The sequence below is a fragment of the Periplaneta americana genome, chromosome 14, assembly GCF_040183065.1.
Source record: "Periplaneta americana isolate PAMFEO1 chromosome 14, P.americana_PAMFEO1_priV1, whole genome shotgun sequence".
NCBI lineage: Eukaryota > Metazoa > Arthropoda > Insecta > Blattodea > Blattidae > Periplaneta > Periplaneta americana.
In genome coordinates, this window is record NC_091130.1 from 57,402,067 (window position 1) to 57,418,346 (window position 16,280).

The following is a 16,280-nucleotide window of genomic DNA, read 5'->3' on the forward strand; positions in this document are numbered from 1 at the left end:
AAGTTTTTATTTTTCTTTATGTAATGAATTGCTTTGTTTCTCGTATTATTTTCTGGAGATGTTCCTCCTATTTTTGATTAACACATAAGGAGCTCGATTACGTGCTGAGAGACGAAAAACTGAATTTATTCTGATGCTTATTTAGTTAATGGGTTGGTGTGTTGACAGAGCTCGTGTAGTTATTAAGGAAAAATAAGTGTTATAAATAAAATCAGTCTGTAGACAAGACCTGCTGTGATAGTCCAGAGGATCTAAGGAGTGTGTGCCCAGTTATAACAATGAAGGTCGTCAGTTGGAGGCCATAACAGAAAGACTATTCTACTAGATGAGAACGCTGTCAAATAATGAGTTAAAAGTTTTGTATGTGAGAAGAATATTGCATGTAATTGTGTTATCACTTAGGCCTACTATAAACAGTTGAAAACCCCTCTTCATAAACAGGATATTTAGGGAAATGCAGAAAAATGAAGAGTTAGGGAAGATGGTGCAGTCCATTTGAAACTGGTGGACTAGATGTAAATATTTGGCACCGTAATGATGGTGATGATAATGCTAATAAAGTTCACTGCTATAGAGTAATGTTCATTGTGTCTGACTGCAAAAATAGTGAATCAGGATCGAATAATAGTTGGTATAAGTTGCCTAGTTGAGGTTTTACTGGGGTTTTCCGTCAACTCATTAAAGTTAAATGCTAGGTAACTTTTGACACAACCCTGGATTCATTCCGCCATTATCATCACCATCTTCCTCCATCCTCCCTACTTCCATACACATACATACTGTATATCATCTTATATCATACTGGGCTAACAAAATCCGACCTAATGGGTGCCCCAATCTCAGAACAGGATTCGTTATAATTGCCTAAAAGAGGAAGAGACAGAAATGACTACACGTCAGCATGTGCGCCGTTAATAAAAAAAAAAATAATAAAATAATAATAATAATAATAATAATAATAATAATAATAATAATAATAATAATAATAACGATGATGATGATGATGATGATGATGATAAATTCGTTGACGAATAATTCACTGTCTAGCATCACATCTATATCGCATGAAATTTATAACTCTGAAGACTGCACCATCTGCAAGAACCAAAGCACTAAAATGAATGGAGAACATCAACTTCATTGCCGAAAACTGGATTCTAATCTCCAGAAGACGAAGAATCTCTCAAAACTGTACTGGAATGCCAAAAGACTCATGGATTGAATCCTTACATCTCGCCATTAGATAACAATAACAATAATTCACTGTGAAATTGAGTAACATATTCGACGGACTTCTGTATTTCTACGATCTACTCAGATTGATTCAACTTATGCTGAGGTCACTTATAGCTGATTGAAAGTATCAAGATCTACGAAACATTACCTTCTTGTGGACACTACAAGTTATGTAGGTATTTTAATAACTAGTAGAACTGTGTGCCTGTAGTATTATTTTAGCTGCAATAACTTTACAATACAATGATTTTTCAGAATAAAATTGACCAACTAGGGACTACTTTTCTAATGGAGGCCATGACTGTTTGGCCAGCACCTGCATAGAATTGGAATATATCAGTCCCCTAACTGCCCATTATGCAACTCAAACCAAGAAATGGATTTGGAACACCTCAAAATCTGTGCTTCTGTGGTTGACCATGACAGTATCTTCGAAAAATATTTGAGTGCAAGAGGACAAATGACTTTGTCAAACACCTGACATTAGAAAACAACAACTTTTCTAATGGAAACTTGGGCCAAAGTTGTCATGTGCTGATAGGCCTATTTATTACAAAGTTGTGGGAGAATATACTGTATATCAACAGTTCATGATACCATCTCTTGGCACTATCCCATGATTTTCTGTTGCGTATTTCTGTCATGACAATAAGGTACCAAGCCTCAGGTGATGAAAAACAGTTCAGTACCAAGAAAAAGAAATTACTGAACAACAATCAATGTTGAGCATTGAACATAGCTACTTTACTTCCACTGTACATGGGACAGGCTTGTTTACTGTTTACTTCTAGTCTACCAATACTTCAAATGGTCTGTAGTTACATTAGCACGACATCAAACATGAATTGGGTGGTCCTCCAACACGAAGCACTGAGATCATACTTTCATGTTCTTGCAGGATTCAAGGTACAGCTATTGGGCAGGCCCTAATAGAAGCAGGTTACCTAGAAAGTATAGCTGAGCAGAGCTTCCTTGATGGTTATGCTTTGTATCGGCCCCGTCAAGCATTATCTCCACAGCAATACAGCAGTCCAAGCAGTCCGATTGAGGAAAATGGAAGGATTAGCCAGGAAGCACAAGAACCTTTGTGGGTCAAGCAGATCCCGCAGCAAGATTCTACGACCACTGGTAAGTTTTAAGATACCAAGTGTGTGAAGTTAACAAAATTTATTGACAGTCTTCAAAATAAAGCAACAATTAAATTATAAATACAATAAAACTCCCTTTTAACGAATCTCTGGGGGACTAATTTTTTTTCTCAAATGTGGGTTTAATTTATTTGGATTCATTATGTTAATGGAAAATAGCATAAGACGTTTGTATTGGACTTTTTGTGTTACTGGTGAATATATAAACGTCACAACATTTTGAAGGCTGGTGGCATTAGTTAAAAAAATTCTGAAGGTTAAATCTTTCTTTCTCTTTAGATTAAAATCAAAGTAAGAAAATAAGGTATACTAAAGTTAAGACCGTTGCAAATGGCTAAATGTACATAATTGATTAACCTGATGTTTGTTTCCAAGCATCCACCATGTTAAATCAAGATCTTCTTGAATTTCTGAATTTTACTTACCTGGTGGAATTGAATCCTATTTCTTGACTCTGAACACCATTATCTCGATCCATTATTCCGATGATAGGGACGTAAATAATGATTCATTCATATGATTAATTAATTAATTCAGTCATAGTGTTTTCTGCCCAAGAGCAGGTCTTTCACTGCAAACCAAGCATTCTCCGATCTTTCCTTTTACCGCCTTCCTCTTAGTCTCTGCATATGACCTATATATCTTAATGTCTATCTGATATCGTCTTCTGCCCCGAACTTTTCTCTCATTCACCATTCCTTCCAGTGCATCCTTCAGTAGGCAGTTTCTTCTCAGCCAGTGACCCAACCAGTTCCTTTTTCCCTTCCTGATCAGTTTCAGCAGCATTCTTTCTTCACCCGCTCTCTCCAACACCACGTCATTTCTTAGTTTGTCATCAATTTCACACACTTCATTCTTCTCCATATCTATATTTCAAATGCTAGTTGCTCTCTTCGCTTCGTCGTAATGTTCATGTTTCTTTCTGGTACAGTGCCACACAGTAGACTTCACTATTTTCTTTCTTAGTTCTTTCTCCAGAGGTCCGCAGAAGATGCTCCTTTTTCCGTTAAAAGCTTTCTTTGCCATTGCTATCCTCTTTTTGACTTTCTGGCAGCAGAAAATAATGATTAGCAGAGTTTAATTGTGTTGTATGTGAGAAATGATTGCTAAGTTTTGCCCAAAGCCGTTTCACTCAGAGACTGTACTTATTTTTAAAAAGAAGCCACGCAAGGATATTTACTAGTTAACAAAAATCCACTGACCTCAGTCTGGTTTGATCTCGCGAATATCTAATCTAATGGGTTTATAGTAAGTGCAGAGTATGACTATTTTAAATATAGGAATATGTTGTTTTAATTTTTACAGAAGGAAACGAAAAATTAAAAAGATGAAGTAAAAAATGAAGTTGTTTCTATTTAATATTAAAAAGGTTTGGAATATTAATTAGTTTACAACAGATGAATGTTTATAGCATTGTATATTCTTTTATTCTTAATGCTTTATTTTACAGTTGGTCTGGTATACTTGCGTATACTCACAGTAATCATCATAAACAGTAGAATTCCTCTTAACCGGCACCAGAGGGATCAGGCTAGTTCCAGATACGAGATTTTGCCGGATAATTGAATAAATACTTGTATGTTCAAAAAAAAAGTTCGTATTTCATGGTGCCAAATGTTGAAACTGCGGCCATGTGAAGCTTATTTTTCTATCGCTTGTTCGTAACTGAATAAACATAAAAACTGTGTGGATTTTCTTTATTAGAATACATCACACAACTCAAATATACATTAATTTTAGGTTCGAATATTCACTGAAAACGAAAGTTCGTGCAAACATCCTAATGTGGCAACACTGACGGCCCGAACATAACTAAATAAACATAACTGAGTGGATTTTCTTTATTAAAACACATCACACAACACAAATAATCCTCAAAATCTGTGCTTCAGTGGCTGGCCATGATAATATCTTTGAAAAATATTGGAGTGCAAGAGGTCAAATGACTTTATTGTCAAACGCCTGGCATTAGAAAACAACAACACAAACAATACACTAATTATATTGATACAGCGTCGTTAAATAACAAAGTAAAAAAAAATAATATGCACTGAAAACGAAAGTTTGTGCGAACTTTCTAATGTGACAACACTGACAGCCTGAACATAACTAAATAAACATAAAAACTGTGTGAATTTTCTTTATTAAAACATATCACGCAACACAATAATACACTAATTTTAGATTGGAATATTCACTGAAAACGAAAGTTCATGCGAACTTCCTAATGTGGCAAAACTGATGGCCCAAACTGTCAATGTGGCAGATTTAAACATTTTTTTTTTTTTTTGGCCAAGCCAAAAGTGCTGTTTTTTGGTATTGCTGGTTATTTGGGTGCCAGTTACGAGGGATTTTACTGGTTGGAAATTCATATTGCATTGTTTCGTATTTGGATCAATAAAAAAATTATAATTTGTAATAAATTCACTTTCTTATTTATTTTGTATACCCAGTTTATCTTTTCTTTAATTCCACCCACACACAATTTTATTAGTAAAATTCGTGTTGATGAAATGAGTAACCTATCGAGAATGTATTAGAATACAATTAACAGTAATTATTTTTATATTAATTGTGTTCGTAGTAATTGTACTAGCAAATAATCAATATCAAATCATAATATTTGTAAAGGTAAATGATTAATATGAGTGAATACATTGCATGCAGTTTAATAAAATTCCTTAATTTATTTCAGTCGAAATTCGTAAAGAAATTATAATCTTTGTTGTTGTAAATTTAACAGTATTTTTGTGCAATAGATTCCGAGTCAGACTGCCAATTATCAGAACGTGATGAGACTCTGAGCTTACCATCTTCAAACTCAACATTCTACTTGGATCTCAATGTTGCTGAAAATACTGTACACATCAGCCGACCTGTAACTACAAAGCAAGAACTGCGGCATACTGATAGTGAGTCTGGCGGAGAAGTAAAGTCTCCTACAAGTAAGTATTGTTCTGTTTGTCTGCCCATGTTGTTCTTGTTCTCAACCTTCATTTTCTTCTTAAATTAACACTAAATATTACATCTACATGATAATGTTAATTACTGCTATCAAATTGGTAGATAATTTAATTTAATGAGATATAATTTTTATTGTTACAGAGTACAGCCAGGTGATATGACTTCTTAATAAAAATATTTCTCCCTGTCATTTAAGTGTATCTTAATTGGTGTATATTTATGCAGATAATGAACGAATGCTGGAGAATTCACATACCTACGGCATTTCGAGTGAGTTCCTATCTGGGACTCTTCTCCTCCAAAATGCTCAAAGTCGGGAGTTGGTTCCTGCATCTGGCTGGCATAACGTCACACAGCTGCGGTCAGACAATGGGGAACAGCAAGCTTACGTACAGCTCAGGTGAGAGTGAATTTTAGCTCTCACTTTGTGCACGTTTTGAAAGTTATCAATAAAATTATTGATTAATTAATCAAAATACATCCAACTTTTTATTCATAAAATAATCAAGAAATCCGCCGTATACTCTCAAGACTGTCTTAAACATATCAATGATTTTCTGGTAGGAAACAATAGTGGAAAAAAAAGAGTATGGTTTATTTAATGACGCTCGCAACTATTGAGGTTATATCAGCATCGGTGGTGTGCTGGAATTTTGTCCTGTAGGAGTTCTTTTAAATGCCAGTAAATCTCTGTAGATTGAAAACTCAAAAAAAGTTTCATATCCATTGTTCAAGAATTAAAACAGAAAATCAATATCCCGAATTTAAAAGAAAACTTACAAATTAAACCAAACCCTTTAACTCTATTAAATATAGAATATAATCTAAATTTAACAGAAGAAATACTGAAATCAGAAGTAAACACTGAAATACTGAAACAATTGTCTTTAGAGACAATTAATATTAGGTACCCTCCACAAAACTGGCTTCATTTATACACCGACGGATCCTTGATCTCCAGAGAACAAGGTGCCGGTGCAGGTGTTACGTGTTGTCTCTTCTCACTTTATAGATCTCTTGGATATGGAACAACAAGTTTTGATGGTGAAATCATTGCAATAAGTGAATGTCTCAGGAATCTTCTATGCCACATCAATAAATTTATGAATGCAGTAATATTGTCAGACTCCAAAGCAGCTATTCTGTCAATCGTCTCCAAACACACACCTTCATCTCAAACAGCAGAAATAACTAAAATGCTCTCTCAATTAATAACACTCAATAAAAGAATTGTATTCCAATGGATACCATCCCATTGTGGAATCCTGGGAAACGAGAATGTGGATGCTTTAGCAAAGAAGGGCAGCACTGCTACTTACAGACCTGTTACTAAATCTACGTATTACTCTGTGAAGAGATTTATTAAATCTACATACTTAGACTTCAACAAACAAAATTTGATAACTCAATTCCAAGGGAAAAAATGGAACTCTCTGCATCAAAATCCACAGTTAATTCCCGATTTACCACGAAAATCGTCTGTAGCTGCATTTAGATTGGCAACAGGCCGTGATTGTTTGGCCAAACACCTGCATAGAATTGGAATATATCAGTCCCCTAACTGCCCATTGTGCAACTCAAACCAAGAAATGGATTCGGAACACCTCAAAATCTGTGCTTCAGTAGCTGGCCATGATAATAGCTTTGAAAAATATTGGAGTGCAAGAGATCAAATGACTTTATTGTCAAATGCCTGGCATTAGAAAACAACAACAACAAATCTACTGACGCGACGTGTCGTAGCCATCAGCGTAGCTCAGTTGGCTAAGGTGCCGGGTGTGGGTTCAATTCCCACTTGAGCTGATTACCTGGTTGGGTTTTTGCCAAGGTTTCCTTCAACCATAAGGCGAATGTCAGGTAATCTATGGCGAATCCTCGGCCTCATCTCGCCGAATATCTCGCTATTACAATTCCATCGACGCTAAATAACCTCATAGTTGATACAGCATCGATAAATAAAAAAGTAAAAAAAAATAAAATAAAAAAATGAGCGTGCCACATTTAAGCACACTTAAATGCCATCGACCTGGGCTGGAATCCAACCCGCAACCTCAAGCACAGAAGGCCAGCACTATACCGACTGCACTACCAAGGCCGACTAACAATAGTGGACGTGGAACTCTTTGTGTTTCTTACCTAGTTATTGCAATAAAGATACGCCAGTCACATTTCCTATATTTTGTAAGATTTGGGGTTATAATGTAACAATAAAAGCAATGTACTATCCAAAGTGTGGTAAACTGTAGATAATGAATGTTGAATGTCCATTTAAAACTACAATTATATTCTATTGTATGCAAAGTCAACAACATTGAAAACTCAATGGAACAATCAATGACGTCATGAGTATTCAGTAATGCAGTATCCAGAGACAATGACTGTGATAAAGACAATCGCAACGACAATAAAAAAGGAGAAAAGTGGGGGGAGAAAAATAGAAAAGAAAAGCTATTTACGCAGTATGAGTTCCAGTCAATTGGCTACTTTTCACTGGAGAGACTTAAATAATTCTGAAGAAAGAGAATGCTGAAAAGAGGACGTAATCTGCTAGAACTTAAAGTGAATTTACTGATGATTTTAAACGAAGTTTTTGAATCTTTTAGGTTCTTTGCCTCTTATGAAATCTTGTATAGTATTATTTTATTAATGAACTTTGCTTGCGTGATGGCTATTATTTGCTGCTCTTTTTAATTGAAACCTTTACTTTGTAGAGGGCTGTTGACAGCTATTTTAATTATACTGCATATGTTTTTTAAGAAAATGAGATATAAATAATGTAGCATTTGACTTATGCATGGACGCAATTTTGGTTTTTTACAGCAACGGCTTCAAGCAGCATGAACACAATCTTCTGAAACAGCTACTGAATGCGGAGGGTCTGTCTCAGAGCTGGGTTGATATTGTAATACCTTTAGCTCAGCAGATTGTGGATACCATTCGGCCTGATGTGCGAAATGATGCAGACGATATGGATATCAGACAGTGAGTAATGAAATTCCCTTCTTTCTTATGTCCTGACCACACAGTTGTTTGTCTGACGTAACATAATTTGAAGTGTGATGAATTTTTATCCCTTCCTGTCTACATTTTATCAACTTTAATCTTGAACATTCACCACCATGAAATATAAAGTAGAAATTTGTATTTTTATGTCTTTTAAAAAATTTCTTCTTAAACGTACGTGTCTATTCCACAGTGCACTATTTCCAATAGACAACAAATCCAATTCATCATTTTTGTCAGAGCAATCATAGAAGTTTTTCATTAGAGAAGGGATGAATAAAAACATGCTTATTATTATTTTTTTTAGATATTTTGTAATCTTCACAAAAGACACTGTTGCAGAGAAAATTAGTGTCCTACTTTGTTTAAAGTAAGAGGGAGAAATTTGCTTTTTTTTTTTTTTTTTTTTTACAAATGGCGGTAAAGAACCCGAAGATTCATTGCCACCCTTACATAAGCCTGCTATTGGTCCCTATCATGAGCAAGATTAACAAAGTCCCTAGCATTATATCCCACCTCCCTCAAATTCATTTTAATATTATTCTCCCATCTATGTCTCAGCCTCCCCAAAGGTCTTTTTCCCCTCAGTTCTTTCAACTAACATTCTATACGCATTTCTGGATTCACCCATATACAGGGTGATTCACGAGGAAAGGTAAAAAATTTAGTATATGACATTTTAGGCCATTTTGAGTGAAAATGTTCATATAAACATAGGTCCGTTTTCAAATGATGGCAGAGCTAGAGATTTTTTTGGTAAAAGTCTTGCCCCAATGTGAATCAGATGTTACCATATTCTGCTAACGTGAGATGTGAGACAAGATCACGGATCGCAATGAATGACGTAACATTGGAATCTGCATTGTGAGCGACGTGGATAAGTTCATTCACCTCACAAACTGGTTGATGGGGTATTACAAATGTCCAATTGCCTGCCCTTATCTGATGTAATGACACAGATTCCGTGCATAACACAGATACACTAGCCTATCGCTTATCAGTTCACAGCAGTTCAGTCAGCTAATTACAGTGCAGTAATTATACAGGTACAGTTATCAGAAGTGTTAAGTTGTGTTTTTCAAGATGCCTTATAAATTTTCGACTGCAGAATATGGCAATATTGTCTATGTTTATGGCTTGTGCAATGAGTTCCTTGCGTGCCTTTGCTGAATATGAACGATGCTTTCCGAACAGAAGAGTACCATATCGAAGAGTATTTACTGTCTATGGGATTGGATGAAAGATTTGGTATACCAAAGGAAGGTGAAAACGAGAGAGGCGCTAATCGACCGGATTTTGGATGCTGCATGCCGCATAAAGAACAGCCACTTGCAACTCTCTCGAGTGATGAGCGCGATTCACACCTAAGCGCAACAGTGCATTGAAGCAGAAGAAGGTATCTCTGAAAATGTGCGAAAACATCGACTCTGACATCTAGAATATTAGGTATGTATGCATACGTGAATATAAACTTTAAATTTGTCCTTTATCTGTCTCTAAATGCGAGTTAATACAATGGAATTCCAGAAGTTTTTGTGAAATCAAAGAGCCGTATCTCCGTGACCATTGGAAAATGGACCTATATTCATATGAACTTTTTGACTCTGAATGACTTCAGAATTTACATCCCAAATTTTTTACCTTTCCTGTATGCTATATGCTCTGCCTGTCTCAAACATGTGGATTTAATGTTCCTAATTAAGTTAGATGAAGATTATAATGTGTGCAGTTCTGCGTTATAACTTTCTCCATTCTCCTGTAACTTCACCCCTCTTGGCCCCAAATATTTCCTAAGCACCTTATTCTCAAAAACCCTTAACCTCTGTTCCTCTCTCAAAGTGAGAGTTCAAGTTTCACAACCATACAGAACAACTAGTATGAGGGAGAAATTACTCGAAGAAAATTAAATTCTGAAGAAATGTCCTAAAAATCTTATGATGGGAGAGGGAATTATTCTTCGGGGAAAATTACGCTGGTGATAAATACAGTATATCTTATGATATAATCTGTTATGTCGTTTCTTAAAACTTGACTTACTATTGTAAGTATTATTAAGGGACACATACATACTTATAAATTTGTTATTCAGAAAATAAGATCGACTTATTTTTGGTACCGGTACAGTATGATATTAGAGTGGCAATAAGAATCTGAAATGATATATGAATTGTCATCATTTCTGTTAAATGATTGCAGGTATGTCCAGTTTAAGAAAGTGCCGGGTGGGAATAGAAACGAAAGCTGCATTGTGAATGGAGTGGTGTGCTCAAAGAATGTGGCACATCGTGCAATGGCCACAGAGTTGACGTCACCTCGTATTCTGCTTCTGGGCTGCTCAATTGTTTATCAGCGCATTGAAGGCAGACTTCTATCTTTGGAACCGGTTATGATGCAGGTTTGTTAAATGTTTTCGTGGAGTACTCCTGTTTCCCCTATTGACATTCTACCATTGCTCCATTAATAATGATCATAAGGTGCTATGTAATTCACCTCTCATTGTGCACTGAGAGTGATATCTACCACAGCAAAAAGAACTACAGCTTCGACATGTGGAAATGATTGGATGAATGATGCAAAGTTAAGTATCTGCCATAAACAATATTTCTATACCCTATAGCTCTACTGTTAAAAATCTAGATGTCTACTTTGACGAAAACTTGAGTTGGAACAGTCAGGTTATAAATATTACAAAAAAGTGTTTTCAATTTTTCACTTCCTAACCCACAAAAGACATTTCCTCCCCTTTCCTCTGAAAAAAAAAAATCCTTGTCCAGACTCTTATAATGCCTTTATTTGATTATTACGACGTTCTGTTAACTGATGTGACTTAAAAATTAGCCATGAAGCTACGTTGTGCCTATAATATGTGCATTAGATTTATATGCAACATTCGGAAATATTACCATATTTGACCATACTTCGAACTACTGTTATGACTCCGACTTGAGAAATGCAGAAAACTACATGCACTCTCGCTGCTGTATCAGATCATGCACACTTTTTGTCCAGCTCATCTATCATGTCAGTTTCAGAAGCTATCATCTCTTCATAGCTTTGGCACTCATTCGCAACAATAAACTATTATTCATGTACCTAAGTACAGAACAAGCCATTATTCTCAATCTACAATCTACACTTCTCGAATCTGGAATCTCCTTCCTGCCGATATTAGAACCTGATGGACGGTAAAACCAAAATGCACAATTACCTGATTCAACAGGCTCTTAAATATACTCATAAGGAATATTTAATAATTTGAGATTTTTTTTTCAGACTAGTTTACTGAATTTATTTTCTCTCAATATGTTGAACAGTGCTTATACAGAGCATTCGCCTACTGGTGGGGCCAGCAAGTGGCCTGCCTGTGGTGTTGCTTGTGGGAATCGTCTATCCGTAAGCTTCCGCTTAGCATACACACGAGAATTTTTCTACGTAATACTAACCTTGTTATAGGCGATATTGGACGTGATGTCCATCTGAATCCACACATTTCTGGGATCTTTTAATAAAATTATCATTCACACGAGTAAGTTTGTCTTCGGTAATTTTCCTAATCTCTCTTGTTACTTTCGCCTTCAATTCATCTATGCTGTGAGGATTATTGCTATAGACATTATTTTTTAGAGTTCCCCACAAATAAAAATCGCACACTGTAAGGTCGGGTGAACGTGGCGGCCATAAGCCCTGCGAAATAATCCTTTCTCCAAAAAGTCACTTATGTCGTTCATGGATTCATGGGTGGTATGGGCTGTTGCTGGATCTTGTTGGAAATATCCATTGAGTTTCTCATCATCTGATAACATTTGGAAAAATGGCGCGAGTATTAAGAGTGCGATATCTTTGTGCATTTACTGTATCCTGAAAGAAAATGGGCCCAATAATTTGCTTCGCTGTAACAGCACACCAAACGCCAATCTTTTTGTCATGCAATGGAACCTCATGAATTAAATGGGGATTCTCTGTACTCCAATACCTATTGCTCTGTGAGGCAACATGACCTCGTAAATGAAACCACGCCTCATCAGAAAAAATTATTTAATCAGGATCCACAATACCGTCCAAATACTTTGTAAAATCCAATTACAAAACTGAACTCGTTTTTCATCATCTCTGGGCCCTCATTCATGCACGATACTCACTCTGTAGGGTTTTAATTTTAAAAGTTTAGCAGCAGTAAAGACTGATGTTTTTGAAACACTTAACTTCCTGTGAAACACGTCTTAGAGAATTATTAGGAGAGCGTGTAAATGATGCATTGATTTCATCAATTTTTTCTTCCGTCAATACTCTTTGTTTTCGCTTAGAAATTGTAGCATTTAGTGACCCTGTTGTCCTTAATTAGTTAACAAGACGCCTAACATTTTCTCTACCTGGAATTGGAGCACCCGGATATTTCACTTCAAATTGCCTACACACCTCTCTACATGACTGTTTTCACATAGGCCTATGCATCATACATAAAAACTCCCTATTCAAGCGTGAATTTTGCGTTTTACACACGCTGAATATTTAAGCAACTGTGTCAAGAAACTACACTGTACATAAAAACAATGCAACAGCTGGCTCACAACTGATAACTTGTCACCTTGATTATCGAGCGTGTCTCAACAGCTCACACAAAGCTGTGTATCAGCACATGCTGCTTTCCTGGCCCCACCCGTAGGCGAACGCTCTGTATTTAAATATCAGGCTCAGTGTATTTTTTATTTATAAATTATAGTTTTAACTAATTATCTTTACATTTCTACTATGTATTCAGCTGAACTGTTAACTTAGATAAGTTTCAATAATAGTATTTCAGGGTGTATCCATCATCATCGTCGTCGTCGTCCAAATTTCCATATTTTCAAAACCCATGAACTTCACCACAACATACTATTATGAATGCGTAAAGTCTCATTTTGTAATTATTGATTATTGTGTTTTGCTTGGAGATATTCATAAATAATCATAATTTTGTTTCATATTTATGATTACAGGAACGTGAATACTTACGTAATGTGGTGACCCGAATCTCCAATCTCCAACCTGAACTTGTGCTGGTGCACCGGAATGTGTCTCGCTTGGCTCAGGAGTTCCTCTTGGCGCTGGGAGTGACATTGGTGCTTAACGTGAAAGCAAGTGTTCTGGAGCGGGTTGCTCGATGCACTCAGGCTGACATTGTGACCTCAGTGGACGCTCATATTGGCCGGCCACAGTTGGGAACGTGCAAGGCATTCTACCTCAAAACATTTGAGAATGACAAAGGTCTGTGCAAGTTTATGTCAACATTTTTGTTATCGTCTTTCCTCTCAAAAGTCGAGTGTTGTTGTAAGAGTAAGTAAAGTGTAATGATGTTGTAAATTTAGATTTCAGACTAAATTTGATAGAAATTTTTACCATATACTGAACATCTATATACCCAAGTCACTGTAACTATGCACTTGATAGGTTGTGTTGGTAGCCCTTTCCATGAAAACTTGAACATTAAGCAATAGTCTTCTGAACCAATCAGAACATAGCATTTTTCATCAGCTGTTTCTGCTGCTAAGTGAACCACATGCTGTTACATGCTGTATTGACATAGTGTTACTACCACGTGCGTAATTTGTATGTTAATGTTATAAATAATTTGTTGCACTGCAGTAAAAGTCGCAAAAAAGACGTTCGCAGAATGATAACTCACAGAGTGAGAATCCTTTGCGTAAAGATGTAGGATTAAATAGTCAAGAGTTGGAATTGGTGTTAATAGTCATCTATTATTATTATTATTATTATTATTATTATTATTATTATTATTATTATTATTATTATTATATTGGGGTTTTGTGGTTAAGGTATATATAAGGTCATGGTTCTATTCTCAATGGGGTTATGGATTTTCTCTATTGAACAATCTTTCCAACCGTACTAGGATTTACTCAGTCTCTAACAGAAATGAGTCAAATGAATACTGAGGACATTTCCTTGGGACTAAGGGTGGCAAGCATATAGAACTGATATCATTACTACTACTAATGCCGATTGTTTGTGAAGGTGGGAACTTTAAAACTCCCACTACCCTGTGGACCTCCATGGCTTGTAATAGGGATAACTTCACCTTTGTTATTATTATTATTATTATTATTATTATTATTATTATTATTATTATTATTATTATTACTATTATTATTATTATTATTATTATTATTATTATTATTATTATTGTTGTTATTATTGTTAATTGCTCTGGATAGTGTAGTTGGTATGGCATTGGCCTTCTATGCTCGAGGTTGCAGATTTGATCCTGTTCCAGGTCGATGGCATTTAAGTGTGTTTAAATGCGACAGGCTTATGTCAGTAGATTTACTGACATGTAAAAGAACTCCTGCAGGACAAAATTCCGGCACACTGGTAACATTGATGTAACTTCTGCAGTTGCAAGTGTTGTTAAATAAACCATAATTTAATTTTAATTTTTATTGTTGTTATTAGTTTATTGGCTTTTCTGATTACTGAAATATGGTTTATGGTTACAGCTTTATCAAGACTATTATTATTCTATTGCTTGCCAAAGATGCGATTTCCTATGTAACAGGTAGCAAGTAAGGATAAATCTTTTAGTTTTAAAATAGGTAGATGTGCAAGAGTTTGGAGGATTATCACATTTACTGAGATGATGATGATGATGATGATGACGACGACGGCGATGTGTTTAGATATTTGTATTCAGTTTTATTTAAATAATGGAGGTTTTATGATTTGCATGAATTGTAGTATTGGTTTTAATTTCAGGTTCCAGTAAAACACTAATGTTTTTTGAGGGGTGTTCATCTCAACATCTAGGCTGTACAGTGTTGCTTCGTGGAGCTACAAACAGTGAACTTGCAAAATTAAAACGTGTGGTCAGTCGTATAGTGTTCACACAGTACAGCTGGAGACTCGAGAAGTCATTTCTCATGGACGAGTTTGCACGACCCCCGAGTCCACCAATGGACACATTCTTCGAAGAACCTACAACAAATGAAAGTTCTCAAAGTGATCTTCCTATTTCATCTCCAAGTAAATCCAAATCGTGCCTTGAAAATGAGTCTGCGTTATCAAAAACAGGGCTAGCAGAAAGTGAAGCTTCTTATGAGAGCTGTACAAGTGATCTAAACATTCCTGCATTAGCTGGCTATGAATTATCAGAAAATAAACCAGAAACTTTGAAGACTGAAGACGTTGATAGTGAAAGTGTTAAAAATGAGATGTCTGACTCATTTATTCCTACTTCTGGAATGCAAAATACCAAAGAGGAGAGTACAACTGTTTCAAATGAAGGTGCTGTACTTTCCAGTTCAAATGTGCAATTAAGTAATGTACAAAATAACAATTCCTCAAATAGTGATAAGAAAACAGAGCTAAGTAAAGAAAAAGTACAACAGAGTAGGCCTAGTCATTGTGAAAACTGTTTTAAAGTGTTACCAAATGGATTTACTGGTCAGAATTGTGAAATCAATTACACTTCAACTGGCGAGAAAGATATTTGTGTTTGTAATGATCAGTTGAGGAGGGTGGAGGAGCAGAGACAAGTTCTTCCAGATGCATCTAATTGTAATGCTTGTGAATCTAACAAGACACAACCGGTGCGTATTGGAAGCAAAGAGAAATCTCTGAGTGAGGAGAAGCGTATGAATGTGGAATCTGTGAGTGACTTCAGCGATCCGTTGCATTTGTATCTCAACTTGGAAGATGAGGTTTTCAATGCTGGCACCCAGAGCTCAGGTTCTGGCCAATGGCTTTCTGTTGCAGAACTGCCACTTTCTAACAGATTTCGCAAAGCTCTAGATGACACCATACTCTCCTCTTCACCATATTTGACGGTAAATTTTCTCTTTTTTATAATATTCAAAGTAGATTATATTATTTATATGTAGTCGGTATAGTGCTGGCCTTCTGTGCTCGATGTTGCGGGTTCGATCCTGGCCC

The 16,280-nt window shown here is 35.9% G+C and overlaps 1 protein-coding gene across 3 annotated transcripts in view; it reads left to right on the forward strand.

Annotated features, from left to right (window-relative positions):
* fab1 (fab1 kinase) overlaps nt 1–16,280 on the forward strand; it is a 111,583-nt gene that overhangs the window by 18,926 nt on the left and 76,377 nt on the right. For all 3 annotated transcript variants that reach the window (XM_069845321.1, XM_069845320.1, XM_069845322.1), the window contains exons 8-14: nt 2,135–2,364; nt 5,144–5,329; nt 5,574–5,748; nt 8,169–8,330; nt 10,548–10,746; nt 13,331–13,598; nt 15,105–16,174. In XM_069845321.1, the coding sequence (XP_069701422.1) occupies nt 2,135–2,364; nt 5,144–5,329; nt 5,574–5,748; nt 8,169–8,330; nt 10,548–10,746; nt 13,331–13,598; nt 15,105–16,174 (2,290 nt within the window). The remainder of the gene's footprint in view (nt 1–2,134; nt 2,365–5,143; nt 5,330–5,573; nt 5,749–8,168; nt 8,331–10,547; nt 10,747–13,330; nt 13,599–15,104; nt 16,175–16,280) is intronic.